Source organism: Aethalodelphis obliquidens, unplaced genomic scaffold, assembly GCF_003676395.1.
Source record: "Aethalodelphis obliquidens isolate GAN/ISIS:26980383/991018 unplaced genomic scaffold, ASM367639v1 scaffold2, whole genome shotgun sequence".
In the NCBI taxonomy this organism is placed as follows: domain Eukaryota; kingdom Metazoa; phylum Chordata; class Mammalia; order Artiodactyla; family Delphinidae; genus Aethalodelphis; species Aethalodelphis obliquidens.
In genome coordinates this window covers 55149671-55163599 of record NW_020837946.1, presented here as the reverse complement: position 1 = coordinate 55163599, position 13929 = coordinate 55149671, and the positions used below count along the sequence as shown (strand labels likewise).

Below are 13929 nucleotides of genomic sequence, written 5' to 3'. Positions count from 1 at the left end.
ATACACATTCGTGTTTATCTTATGATTTTGCCAAAAAGCAGTGAGCAAGCCTTAGACTTAAGGCAGTTCATTTGGGTGGGGCAAAACAATTCTCATATACTTGTACATAAGTGAACGTTCACCCGAGAATATGAAGGCACACCCACTTTCACGAGTAGCCACTGCAATTTCAAAAGGCTGGATGAGCAGTTAATACTAATGAAGTCGAGGTTTCAGGCAATGTCTTTACAAAGGTCAACTAACTTTGTCCTGTTCACTGGTACATAAGGAGTGGCACTGGATCTCAAGGAAGACTGGGTGACTAACAGGGATTTGCATAAAAATTCATCGCCTCCTGGACAACACTCAAAATGTATGACCTAAATATGATGAGTGTGGTCTGTGTGCTTTTAGACACAAGTAACAGAGAAATCTGGCTCAAATAGGTTTAAACAATAAGATAATTTATTTTTTTTTCCATTTTGAAGGAGACCCAGAAGTAGGTCAGGCTCTAGGATAGCTATTACAATGGCTTAAAGATGTCATCAAAGACTCAAGTTCTTTCTTTTTCTTTGATATCTTCAAAGTCACTTTCACCCTTAGACTGGTTTCTGTCATGGTCGTAAGATGGCGGCAGCAGATTCAGATCAACAATACACAGAGAAAGAGTCCTTCTTACATCCTTTTTGTTTTTTTAGGAGATGAAGGAAACTTTCTCAGCAACCCTTCAAGAGACTTCCCATGCCTTGGAAAAGATTGGTTCACATGGTTATTTCTAAATCAATCACGAAAAGGGGAGTTGCAACAATGGCCTTAGATCAGTGGTTCTCAACCTTGGCTGCATTTTGAAAGTTGAGAAAAATACTGATATCTGGGTCCCATTCTCAGAGATCCTGGGATGCAACCTGGGGCATTGAGAGTTTTAAAAGGTGATTTCTAATGTATAGCTAAGCATTTGAGAACCATAAATTTAGACCAAACTTCTGGAGGTGGGGGTAGAATAGGGGTAGGGAATGGATATTGGATTATAAACCACCATAACCATTAAATTTTATTGTATTTGCAATGTAAATTTTAAAATGTTAATATAGAAATCCACACATGGGATTGGAGTCAAGTTTGGAGGAATTCATATTTATAGGGAGACCTGATGAATGTGGTCCATTTTAGGAGAACAAATTAGATGCATCCAAAGCTAATCAAAACCATTTATAAGAATGGTTATGATATTAAATAATCAGCAGCAATGAACGTAGTAAAAGTCGTGGCTCTGGAAAACGAAATGCTTAGCATTTTATAGGGTCAGAATAATTTGGAAAAAAAAAATCTAAGGAGTGAATGAGGTCTAGTGGAAAGAGCACAGGAGCTGAGCCAGAAGCCCTGGATTCTGATTCTGGCTTGGCTACTATTTGCTCTGGGGCAAGTCGTATTAATGTCTGTGAACCTCAGGTTTCTGATTCAAGAGGTGAGCTAGTCCAAGCCCCGGGCTCATTGTTGCAGATGCATTCCAAATGTTTATCATAATACCCAACTTGTAACTTAAAGAATCTATTTAAGTCATATTTACAAATACTGCAGAAGAATGCATTTATGGTTTTCCATTTTATAGTCCACACTATTATTTCCAGAATAATTTTACAGTTTTGCCAGTCATTTCATTATAAATCTCATATACATTGTCAGAAAGTCTCCTTAGTTTCTGAAAGGGGCTAATAACTACTCTCAACATCTTGGTCAGATCATGTGTAGCTCATGACCATTCTTTGGCATTCTGTTGAAACAGTTTATATGTAATGAATCAGTACGAAAACAAAAGACCTGGAAACAAAAATGCTCTACTAACTACTTTTTCTTGTAAACGCACAAAACAATGGCATTCATTGGCATATGTAGGTATCAGGTATTTCCTCGTAACAGAATTCTTTTTAGCAATGTGGTTTTTTTTAAATTGGAGTATAGTTGATTTACAATGTTGCGTTAGTGTCAGGTGTACAGCAAAGTGATTCAGTTATACATAAACATATATTCATTCTTTTTTAGATTATTTTCCCGTATAGATTGTCACAGAATATTGAGTAGAGTTCCCTGTGCTATACAGCAGGTCCTTGTTGCTTATCTATCTTATATATAGTAGTGTGTGTATGTTCATCCCAAGCTCCTGATTTATAAACCACCCCCCGCCACACACACACCACGTTTCCCCTTTGGTAACCATAAGTTTGTTTTCGATATCTGTAGGTCTGTTTCTGTTTTGTGAATAAGTTCATTGGTATCGTTTTAAAATTAGATTCCACATATGAGTGATATCATATGATACTTGTCTTTCTCTGTCTGACTTACTTCACTTAGTATGATAATCTCTAGGTCCATCCATGTTGCTGCAAGTGGCATTATTTCATTCTTTTTTATGGCTGAGTAATATTCCATTGTATATATGTACCACATCATCTTTATCCAGTCCTCTGTTGATGGACATTTAGGTTGCTTCCATGTCTTGGCTATTGTAAATAATGCTACAGTGAACATTGGGATGTATGTATCTTTTTAGATTATGGTTTTCTCTGGATATATGCCCAGGAGTGGGATTGCTGGATCATATGGTAGTTCTATTTTTAGTTTTTTAAGGAACCTCCATACTGTTCTCCATAGTGGTTGTACAAATTTACATTCCCACCAACAGTGTAGGAGGGTTCCCTTTTCTCCACACCCTCTCAAGCATTTATTGTTTGTAGACTTTCTGATGATGGCCATTCTGATCGGTGTGAGTTGATACCTCATGGTAGTTTTGATTTGCATTGCTCTGATAATTAGCAAGGTTGAGCATCTTTTCATGTGCTTTTTGGCCAATCTGTATGTCTCTTTTGGAGAAATGTCTATTCAGATTTTCTGCCCATTTTTGGATTGGGTTTTCTTTTTTGACATAGAACTGCATGAGCTGTTCAGAGATTAATCCGTTGCTGGTCACTTTGTTTGCAAATATTTTCTCCCATTCTGTAGGTTGTCTTTTCATTTTGTTTATGGTTTCCTTTACTGTGCAGAAGCTTTTAAGTTTAATTAGGTCCCATTTGTTTATTTTTGTTTTTATCTTCGTTACTGTAAGAGGTGGATCAAAAAAGATATTGCTGCGATTTATGTAAAAGAGTGTTCTGCCTATGTTTCACTCTAAGAGTTTTATAGTGTCCAGCCTTACATTTAGGTCTATGATCCATTTTGAGTTTATTTTTATGTATGGTGTTAGAGAATGTTCTAGTTTCATTTTTTTATATGTAGCTGTCCAGTTTTCCCAGCACCACTTATTGAAGAGACTGTCTTTTCTCCATTTTATAGTCTTGCCTCCTTTGTCGTAGATTAATTGACCATAGGTGTATGGGTTTATTTCTGGGCTTTTTATCCTGTTCCATTTATCTATATTTCTGGTTTTGTGCCAGTACCATACTGTTTGATTACTGTAGCTTTGTAGTATAGCCTGAAGTCAGCGAGTCTGATTCCTCCAGCTCTGTTTTTCTTTCTCAGGATTGCTTTGGCTATTCGGGGTCTTTTGTGTTTCCATATAAATTAAAAATTTTTTGTTTTAGTTCTGTGAAAAATAATGTGTTTCTGTTATGATTTGATTCCTGAAGCTTTTGCTTTACAGTGTTAGGGTGTGACCATATCTTGAGATATATACACTGTATTTCCTGACTTAAAGAGGAACTAAATGTCTTCCAGTCTCCAAAGTATATATTCTCCTTTCCATATATGAAGTGCATAAATTATAGGAGATGGCTTTGGAAAATTTGGAATAACTGGGACCAAGAGGTTGAGTCTTCCCAGAATAGCCTCTCACCATATGCAGCAGAGACAGAAGTACTAACCAGTCAGTAATTTCCTGGTGAGTCTTGACAAGCTTTTCTAGAGTCTGTGGACGCTCTGTGGACATACTTTTTAGAGCAGTTGCCGTGAGTGCTGGTGAAACTTTAAGTCATGTGTCTTTTATCTTATGCATTTGCCTCTTGTAATAAAATAACTGGAAACAAAATAATAATAGCAATAAATGCTTGCTCACATAGCTTACTTGGGTCCTGTTAGCACAGTGCAATTTTAGCCATTTGCTCTTTTGAACTGAGGTATCCAGTCATTGACAGTGATGTGCTTACTTTCACAAATATGTGCAAATTTCACTTTTGGACAAGGACTTGGACTCAGTGTACATGTTCACCTAATAATATTCACAATCAAGTTATTGTCTGGTCCTACTTTAACAAATGCTTATTTTTCATGATAGAAATATGTATAGAACTCTATTTTCTAATATTTTTTCCCTATGAAGGCAATTCCTTTTCTATTATGTACATATTTTGTTGTAGACAAGATTTCAGTATGTGATGGATTAATCTTGGCCCAAATCCAAGGGAGGTGATTTAATTAAACAGCCAAAAGAACCTCAATTAATAGGGGGATTCAGGTATAAAATAATCTCAAACTGCCCACACACAGCCTCCTACCAAGACAATATTAAAACAAGACCACATTATACATGATATAAAAAATATTCAATATAAGTATGATTATGGATGCAGAAAAGCAAGTATACACTAGAGTTCAGAGTATAATTAATTCCCAATGTCATGGAACATTTTAAATAATAAAAATATTGTACATCTTTTTCAGTCACTGTTTTTCTGTTGAGGTCAAAGAGAGTTTAAAAGAAAGTATAGGGGGCTTCCCTGGTGGCGCAGTGGTTGAGAGTCTGCCTGCCAATGCAGGGGACACGGGTTCGTGCCCTGGTCCGGGAATATCCCACATGCCGCAGAGAGGCTGGGCGTCCGGAGCCTGTGCTCCGCCACCGGAGAGGCCACGACATTGAGAGGCCCGTGTACCACACACACAAAAAAAGAAAGTATAGGAATTACTGCAAGGATACAAATAAAGCTCACTGTGTTCTACAAAATATACAGATCCAGTGTTTTAGGTGATTCCTTTCAAAATTTTCTTCTGGCTTTACTAATTTGAGAGTCACTTTTTATTGATAAATGTGATTTCAATTTGCAAAGATGCATGGTTAAATGGTTTCTAAAGTCACCTTGATAATCATAGTGCTAGCTTACCTGACACTTATCGCTAAAACGTTGGTATGCATATTTTATACCAGCTTGTGGTTTCAACCGCCAGCTATCAGAAAAGTGTCCCTGTAATTGACAAAAGGGAGAAAATAAAAGATAAAAAGAAAAAGGAAAGGTGGGGTGTGGTAAGGGAGAGAGATTTTTCATTTCTTATCTTGTGATACATTCTGTAGCAGTAAACACTACTACCTCCTAAATAGACCTTTTGAAGGCAAAAAAAGAAACCGCTCCAAAAAAAGCTATATAAACTGGAAATTGTCCTCCTGCTCATTGTGGCTTTGTCCTTTTGGAAAGTCTGCATGACCTCCTTGTATTAAATAAAACAAGGGTGTGAGGACTGATGACTTGATTGAATGAGTTATTTACAGAAGTAGCTCTGGCATCTGTTATCCATTACTGCTGTTCTGTTAATGGCAGCAGACCTTTGATTAACTACTGAGATTTGGACATGAAGGGGATCCAAGGTGGGTTGTGAAGTAAATCACATAGCTAAAGCTCCGTTTCATCTTCACCTCAGTGTTCCTCTCTTTCCAGATTTCTGGCAAACCAGCAGTTGGAGGCCTCCAGGGGTAGGAGAGACTCTAATTATTTCAAGAATAATTGATTTTAAAAATGCATATTATAATAGCCTGTTAATAAAACTCCTGGAGTATATATCATTTATGTATCATTTTTGGTATATCATCTTGGGGAAGAATTAAAATCACATCTCCCCATCCCCAACAAATAGACATTAGTAGATAAACTAAAAGAGGGAAGTTAAGAGAATTAATTTCTAAATATTTACAAAATTCTTGATTTATGCACAACCATAGCAGAGAACGAGGACTGCCTTACAGTACATTCATAGCTAGAGCTGTAAGCAAATCTCCAAGTGAACAAAAAGACAAAAATGCAAATTTCTTAGTAGTAGTCAAAATGTTATAGCATCCAACAATAACAACAAACATCTACCTGAGGGGTTAACGTTTACTGTCATAAGTCAAAATACCATAAAACATTCATTTATAATACAAATATATATTGTGTTCCTTAGTGACTTGTTTATATATTCAGGTCGTAAAAGAAGGCAACTTTCTTCTATATGACTTATACAGAATCAGATGTTATAGCCAGAAGTAACTGTGAAGAGCATCTAGTAGTTCGAATGATTGGGATCTCAAGGGGTAAATGAATTTCTTAAGTCCTAAAACTTAATTTTGGAAAGTCTGGAACTCATACCTTAGTCTTTTCATTATCAGTTTGGTGCTCATTTTCACCTATACTGAACACATCACAAAGTGTCCACACTTGATATTTGTTAGTATTCACAAGGAGGCACAACAATTCTGGAAAATAAAAAGTGGAATATGAAGGGAAATTTTGATTATAAAACTTAAGACCAACCAAGCAACCAAATTATAGAAGAAAAATGAAGTCATGGACCAAACTTCATACCTGAAAAAAACCAATTCTCATTCAATACTTCTAAAAGAGCTTAGGCCAGGGTCCGAACTCAACTTTGCTGAGACCCAGAAAGTTGAAGGACTAAAAAATGAAGTGGAGGCAAAAATTAAAGTGAGAATTGGTCTTATCGGACAGCACGGTCTGTCCTGAGATGGCGCAATGCACCTATATTTATTTGCTGCTTGAGAAATGGTCCAGCCATGGACCATTACATATTGGTCACCAGATGAATGCAAACATACCCACTTTAGCAGTTCTTTGGCTCATGCCACACCCTTTTCTACAGCCTAAAGTAGAATAGAAACTGCTATTTACGGTTACTTGCTTATACAAAGATGTCACTCTAGCAATTGTTGCTTGGGGGCAAGACCTGGTGACTGTTACTGGCAGAGAGAATGCAAAAGTGATTTAGCTCATACTGCATGCTCCCTACTCTTCTTAAAAAAATGGAAAAGTTCATCAAATAATATTTGTTATTATAATTTTAAGTGTACAGAGTTCAAATGTAACAACTGTAAAGTTGTCAAGGATAAATACAGATTTTTTAAATGTGTGAAATGGGAGTAACGAAGCTATTTAGTAAAAGCCATTATCAGACATTACTACATATTCCAACCTATAATCTCATGAATCAAAGCTTTTAACTGTCTGGATTCAACTGTGACTGTATTCTTTCCAATATGCATTCTTTCTTCTCCCAGGGGTTGTTCAGTAACAGCAGGTGTGTTGAGTGTGCATCCCAGTTAACATGCCAACAGGAAAACCAAAACTGTAAAATATTTATTTCTTTACATGCTCCAGAAGTTAATTTGTAATAGAAGGAACCACTAGGTTTGGAAAGGAGTCCTTTACTTGAGTGAGGACACTGTATGTTTTCTATACTTCTTAAGCAAATGGAAAATTTCCTCCAGTGTACAGCATATTAATTCATTTAATAATGCCTTCAGAGTTTCCTTCCAAATATGAGACCATCACCATCAACTAGATAAATGGTACCAGCTCGGATAACAGGCTAGAGGATGACATAAATTCCAGCCCATGCAGTAGAAGTCACTATGAGCCAAATTCTCACACAGATTACAATAGAATTTCAGTACCCAAAGATGTCATGCTACAGAAGAATTATTCTCAGCATGCTTTATCTGGGCACCTATCTAGCTGTTTCCTCTGTGAAAGAAAAAGAAAATTATTATAGCAGGAATTCCTACTGTTCATCAAGAGCTATTAGGTTGATCCATGGGAATTGCTATTTTTATAGGCTGAAAACTTTCAAAATCAGCAATTTCATATGATTCAACCTAATGCTTTTGACTTTTTCTAAACCAGATCAAGTGAGCATGGCAGTTACTTTTATGAAGAGCAAAGGTGTAAGGGGTTGGGGAAACAAACAGTAAATCTCTTGTAGCTTACAGAAAATTAAATGTCTATGCAGAATGAGTGGGGTTCACAGTGAGAACCCCCAAACACTATTGAGTTTTGACTATGAAACTGACATTATGAGTCTAACAGATAAGTTTTCAGAATCCATTGATACCATTCTATGGTATGAGTAGGAGAGTTTGATAGGGTCATTGGAATAGCATAGAATATTTTTCCTTTTCCAAAAAGCTACAACATAAAAACAAAGTCCAGTATTAATGTGTCTTAAGTAGAAACAAGAACTAAGAACCAAGTTCTAAGGGTACTTGTTATTAATCACTGTTAAAGATCAATTATGCAAAGAGTAAGATTATATATTCAAATTATTCACAAATGGACACAAGAAAACCATAGAAATTTGTCAATTGTTTATTGTCTCCACACCATAGCACCATAGTTTTACTATGGCACAAGATTTCCTACTGAATCTTACAGATTAAAAAAAAAATTTAGAACATAAGGAATTCTTGTTAGATAAAGCATTACAATTGTATTGGAAAATTCTGCCAAGACATACTAAAATCTATGCAAAATGTATGCATTACTAATTAGTGTTACTTAAGGGTAAATTGTTGAAGTATAATGTGAAACCCTATTACTAATGTCCAGATGTTCTATACATTAACTGAGTTCTGGATTTGATAGTGCCTGGTCTCTGGATGATATAATCTTCTCATGCAGGATTTTTTCAGGATATAGCAAAACACAAAAGATACAATGGAGAGAGAACATAGGCATTACAAATACTATTAGACACACTTCCCCATTCATTTTTGAATTTTTCATAAATCCTTCTAGGGTTCAAGTTCTTTTCATTATAATTCTTTTGTGAGGTTTCTCAAAAGATACATCAAAATTATTTTAATTATAATTTTAAAGTGTACAAATTTCAACGTATCACAAATGTGAAGATGCCAAAGGACAAACACAGATAAAAGAGTTGCAAATATGTATAGTTAACAGAGCCATTTTGATAAAAGCCATTATTAGACATTACTACATATTCCAACCTATAATCTCATAAATCAAAGCTTTTAGTTGTCTGGATTCATAAGTGACTGTATTCTTTCCGATATGCATTCTTTCTTCTTCCAGGGGTTGTTCAATAACAGCAGGTATGTTCCTGCCGTAAAGTTCACAGTGTTCTAGAAACTGGACACATTCTTGAATAACACTGTCACGAAGCACAATCATGTGTTTTGACATGTTTTCTAGTAATGACAGGAAGCATCTTTTGGCGTAATACCAGGTATCAGTTCCCAGTTTTTTATTATAAGGTTCCAAGCTTTTGATAACCCGAGAAATACCAAAGTCATAATTTCCTTTGGCACAATAGAGCGTCCCTATCACCAAATTCACAATGCAGAGATGGTAGATTTTCTTATCTGGGTCCTCATAGGAGAGCTGCTCTTCCTCCTTTTCAATCTTCCTCATCAACTCCTCGGCTTCTTCGTTTTGACTTGTCATAATATATGAAACACACAGGTTAGCCAGCACAATAGCACTGACATTCAGGATGTTGTCATAATGCTTCTTGACTATGGGCTCATAAAAACCTATGGCTTCTGTGTATTTGTTTTCCTGCATGAACAGAACATGAGCCACATTCAGCTTCCACACATCATGATCATTACAGAATTCCACAGATTTGCGGAAGATCTTTTCCACCATTCGATAATTTTCAAGGTCCCAGTAGATTTTGGCCTGGGCCATCAGCACGGGAATATACTTCTCAAGGGTGTCATCATATTCATTCACTGCCTTTTTGACAGCTTCATCATCTCTGTTGTGTCTTGCTTCCTGTACTTGTTTGGTGAGTCTCCGGAGCTGTTCAGTCAGCATCCCTGCTAGCCCATCAAGCTTAACAAAAGCCTCTTCAGGAGCTGTCTGGCAAGTGATCGTGGCATCCAAGAAGTCATAGAGATAGGGTGTGAGGAACTTGTAAGTCAAATGGGCATTCTCTGCCAGGACATCTGCTGCCAGGTCAAAATACTCATATTTACAGTAGAGCAGCAACAGGTTGCCAAAGGTCTCTGGGGGAAAGGGATTCTGTTGGAGCAAAAACTGTAGCTTCTCAAACCCTTCTGTAGGCCTGGCATCCATGTTCATTAGCGCCTGGTTGTGCAGGGTCACAGGGTCTAACTCTTCCTCTGCTCTCGGAGGCATATCTGTGAGGGTTTCCTGGGCCACCTCATAGTTTCTCAGTTGGTATTCTATAGCGGCCTTGAGGTTGAAGGCTTCCACCAGAGCGGTCTGGTGAAGGACTAAGGTGTTGCCAACACTTCGAACATCAATGCCCTCAGTGGTCATGCCCACACCCAGCTCTGGGTGCTGGCGGATGCCGTGCTCAATAATGTCGGCGATATGCTTCAGTGCGGATGCATACTGCCGGCTGCTGTAATAGGCCAAAGCCAGGTTGTAGGAAAGGTCAGGCCGGTAGCCCGAAGCCTGCAAGGCAGCAGAGAACTTGGAACACGCGGCTTCATAATGTCCCTCCTTGTAGAGCAAACAGCCCAGGTTGACCTGGCCATCGAGCTCGTTCTCGCCACCACTGTCTTCTCCTTCCCCACTCAGTAGCTGCTCCACCAGGCTCCTGGCCGCGGGCAGATCGCCCTCGCTGTACTTGATCGCGGCTTGGAGACGGAGGACCCGATTGTGGTAGGCGGGGTTGTCCAGGAGGAGGAAGGCGACGCGGGTGGCCTCTGGGTAAAGGCAGGCCTTGTACAGGGCCTGGGCCTGGTACAGGCGGTACTGCTCCAGCTCCGGGTGCAGCTGACCCAGCTGCTCATAGCACTCGGCGGCCAGCGCGAACTCCTGCAGGCGGTAGTAACAGTAGCCCAGCAGCGACAGGCCGGCGCGGCTTCTCGGGCTCCGCTGGAGCTCTCCGCCCAGCAGCTGCACGGCCTCGGCGTAGCGGGCATCCCGGATGAGCCGGTACACGACCGCGGTGAACTCCCCGTCGGGGATGGGCGCACCGCTCAGGCCCGCCATAACCTTCTCCTCGGCTGTGCGTCCGTTACCACGGCAACATGCCAACCGGAAACGGAAGGCTGTCCGGATATTGCTTTGCAACGGAAAAACTCTGTAAGGAATATAAAGGAATCACTGAGGTGAATCATTAAACTACTGTATTGGCCCTCGAAGACTCTGGGCTGCGAAGGTCGTGAGTCCAGCAAGAGAGATGAAAGGCCTCGTGGCAATTCAAAAACGGAAACTCTACTTCCCGGCATGCACTGGTCCGATGGCGCCGACGTCGGAACGTGGCCGCGCTGCACTCTGGGAGGCGTAGTCTCTGCGGGACGGACCCTCGGTTGCCGGGAGATGAGGTTTCACTTGCCTTTGTTTAGTGTTGAGGTTGATTGAGAGTTGCTGGCTGCCTGCTGTGTCACCTGTCTCCGGCGCGGGGAAGAAAGATTTGCGGTCTGAAATCCCTTGCTTTTTTAGCCTTATACACTTTGCAATACATACTAATGGCGTCGTTTCGCGGTTTGTTTTTGTATTTTAATTGGAAGGAAAAGGTGGAATATCTCTTTGGCATTCTCCTGGAATTAGAGTAGCCTCTCTTTTTAAGCTGCCTTGAGGGCACACTGTCTACGACATAAATGCAGAGGGTAATAATAGTTCTTATTTTTATCGTTTCCACAAATTAACAATGGTAAATGGTTTTGTGAATATTATCTGGTATTGGGAGACGTTTAATTTTAGATCCAGGTGTTCCCCCTTCACCCCAAACAGTTATTACTGAACAAATGTTAGCGTTTAATCTTGGCCATATCTATTGGCCTGGCCCTCCAACTTTCACTACAAATAAGAAACCAGTCTTCCTTGATCTCCCTGCATCTCCATTGGTCGTCCATGATCTGCCTTGGACTATCTAGTATCTAAGATAAACGGCGTACGAATAAAATTATGTCTTTGTTATATACTTAAAGGCTTCAATGCAAGTCCTTTTGCTGCGCATAACATCTTTTCTATGTATAAATTCCAGAGCCAACACCAACCATATGTATGGCCCTAAGACAATTTACACATTAAGATTATTTCTAATCTTAATGACCACCGTGTGATCTGTATATTACAGATATGGAATCTGTGTACTAGAAAGTTTTAAATAATTTGCTCAAGACCACACAGCTAGGTAGCAGCAGTGTCATGATATCCAGCAGATAGTTTCAGTAGGAAATAGTGACTGCTTGTAACTTATTCCATTTATTTCCTATAGATGAGTTTGTAAAGGCCCAGTGTTTGCTGCCACATTGTATTCTGGAACATTAGTGTCTTTTTTTCCTCCATTAAAACAACGAACCAACTTGGTGTGGGCAGTAGAAATTTGAACTTCCAGATCTGATTTGCAGCTGTGAGCAGGTGTTAGGAAATAACTAGTGGGGGTGGTATAGTTCCTAGTCACCCAGTATAGCTGGTAGGGGACTTCTGCAGGCATGTGATTGCTTGTATCATAAAGCAACTGACTTTATATACTCATTCAGTCTTCCCTGCTGAGAAATTGACAGAGGTCTGTCTTTCTGGGTGGGACCAGACAAGGAACCTTCCACTTCATGAATACTGAGAAAGGGACAAACTGTACCCATTTCAGACGGGTTGAGTGGCATTCTGGCCCACCTAAGATCCCCAGAGAAAGCAGCTGATGGGGTCCACCATAACTCTATTCCGGGGCTTCTTTCCACCTGATCTCTGGGTGCACTCTTTTAGGGCCTTCAACTCAGGGAGGTATGTGGGTTGAGGGTTGCTTGCTGGTGCCTCTCAGTAATTGGGGAGTGGGTAGGTGGCTGGGGGAGGATCTTTACCTTTATGGCTGCCTGACTACACTTGTCTCTTGGAAACTCAGGCTCAGTATTTATTTTAAAATCCTTATGTATGACCTGATACTTTGGGTGAGGTGCTATTGTAAATCAAGGTAACATGACAGAACACGGAAATGGGAAATTGCCTTTTATATCTTTAGTCTATCAGTCTGATTTTCAGAGTTGTATTCGCACCATGAAAGCATTCACCTTCAAATGACTTCTTGGGAATGTAAGCAAAATAGAAGGAATCTCTGCTGTCCCCCAAATTTCTCCAATCCCTACAGGCATCAGTTGAGGTTCCCCTCTTTGTGCTGGTACCTGTCTGTGAGTGTGGCTGCTGAAGCGGGCAGGAGGGAGACGTTCTGTGCCTTCCTCCTTATTTCATGTGCTGCTGCTCCTGAGGCCTGGCTTGGAAAAAGCAGGACATTCGGCTTAGACAGATGGAGGGCAGGGTCATTTGCAAAATAAAATGAGTGCACAAATCACGCTGTGAAATTGGCATGACCATCCCTGCTGCTGTGATAGACTGACTTTTATTTAGTCTATGACAGGCAGTTGGGGAATAGATTAGGGTTTTTTGGGGAGGGGGATGGTGAAAGAAGGCCCTTTAATTAATGATAGAAATTCTGGAAAGCAGTAAATGGGGTGGAATATTATAAAATGTCATAAAGGATCATTTTGTTTCCAACAGAATCTTGGAAAGCTGGAGCATGTATCAAAAAAGTTAGTGTATTGTACCATTTCTAGCAATAAGAAAGAACTTTGTGGTTGCAATAAAAAGATTTAGTGCCTTATTGAAAGGAATTAGACTTTAGGAAAGCAGTGTTGGGCTCAGGGTGGATTTTGCTGCATAAAGGGAGGCATGTTTACCATGTAGAAGAATTCCATTCGGGCAAAATGTATAGGAGCTAAAAGTTCTTAACATGCTTATGTTTCTGCCTGTCAAAATGTGAGATGACCAAATTCCATATTCTATTTGTATGTGAAATCTATTAGACATTCTCTTTTAAAACTAGTTGGAAGTTATGTTTTCTTATTTATCCTCTAAATGTAATTGCTTCCTGTTGGTAAACATTGGTAATTTATGAACATCTCAACAACCACAGCTGTGGTCAATTTCCTTGTTAAAGAAAGACCTTCTGCAAAACCATTTTCCAGCTGTTATTTCTCTTCCCTTT

The 13929-nt window shown here is 39.5% G+C and overlaps 1 protein-coding gene and 1 long non-coding RNA gene across 2 annotated transcripts in view; one reads left to right on the top strand and one right to left on the bottom strand.

The window, feature by feature from the left end:
- LOC113631146 (uncharacterized) overlaps nt 1–13929 on the top strand; it is an 83506-nt gene that overhangs the window by 47862 nt on the left and 21715 nt on the right. The gene's annotated exons all lie outside the window — the stretch shown is intronic.
- IFT70A (intraflagellar transport 70A) lies at nt 8204–11175 on the bottom strand. The gene has a single exon (XM_027127298.1). The coding sequence runs from the start codon at nt 10935–10937 to the stop codon at nt 8943–8945; it is 1995 nt and encodes a 664-aa protein (XP_026983099.1). The 5' UTR covers nt 10938–11175; the 3' UTR covers nt 8204–8942.

What these genes read in the sequence shown, in the direction of transcription:
- IFT70A (XM_027127298.1), bottom strand. Translation starts at nt 10,937, where the DNA reads ATGGCGGGCCTGAGCGGTGCGCCCATCCCCGACGGGGAGTTCACCGCG.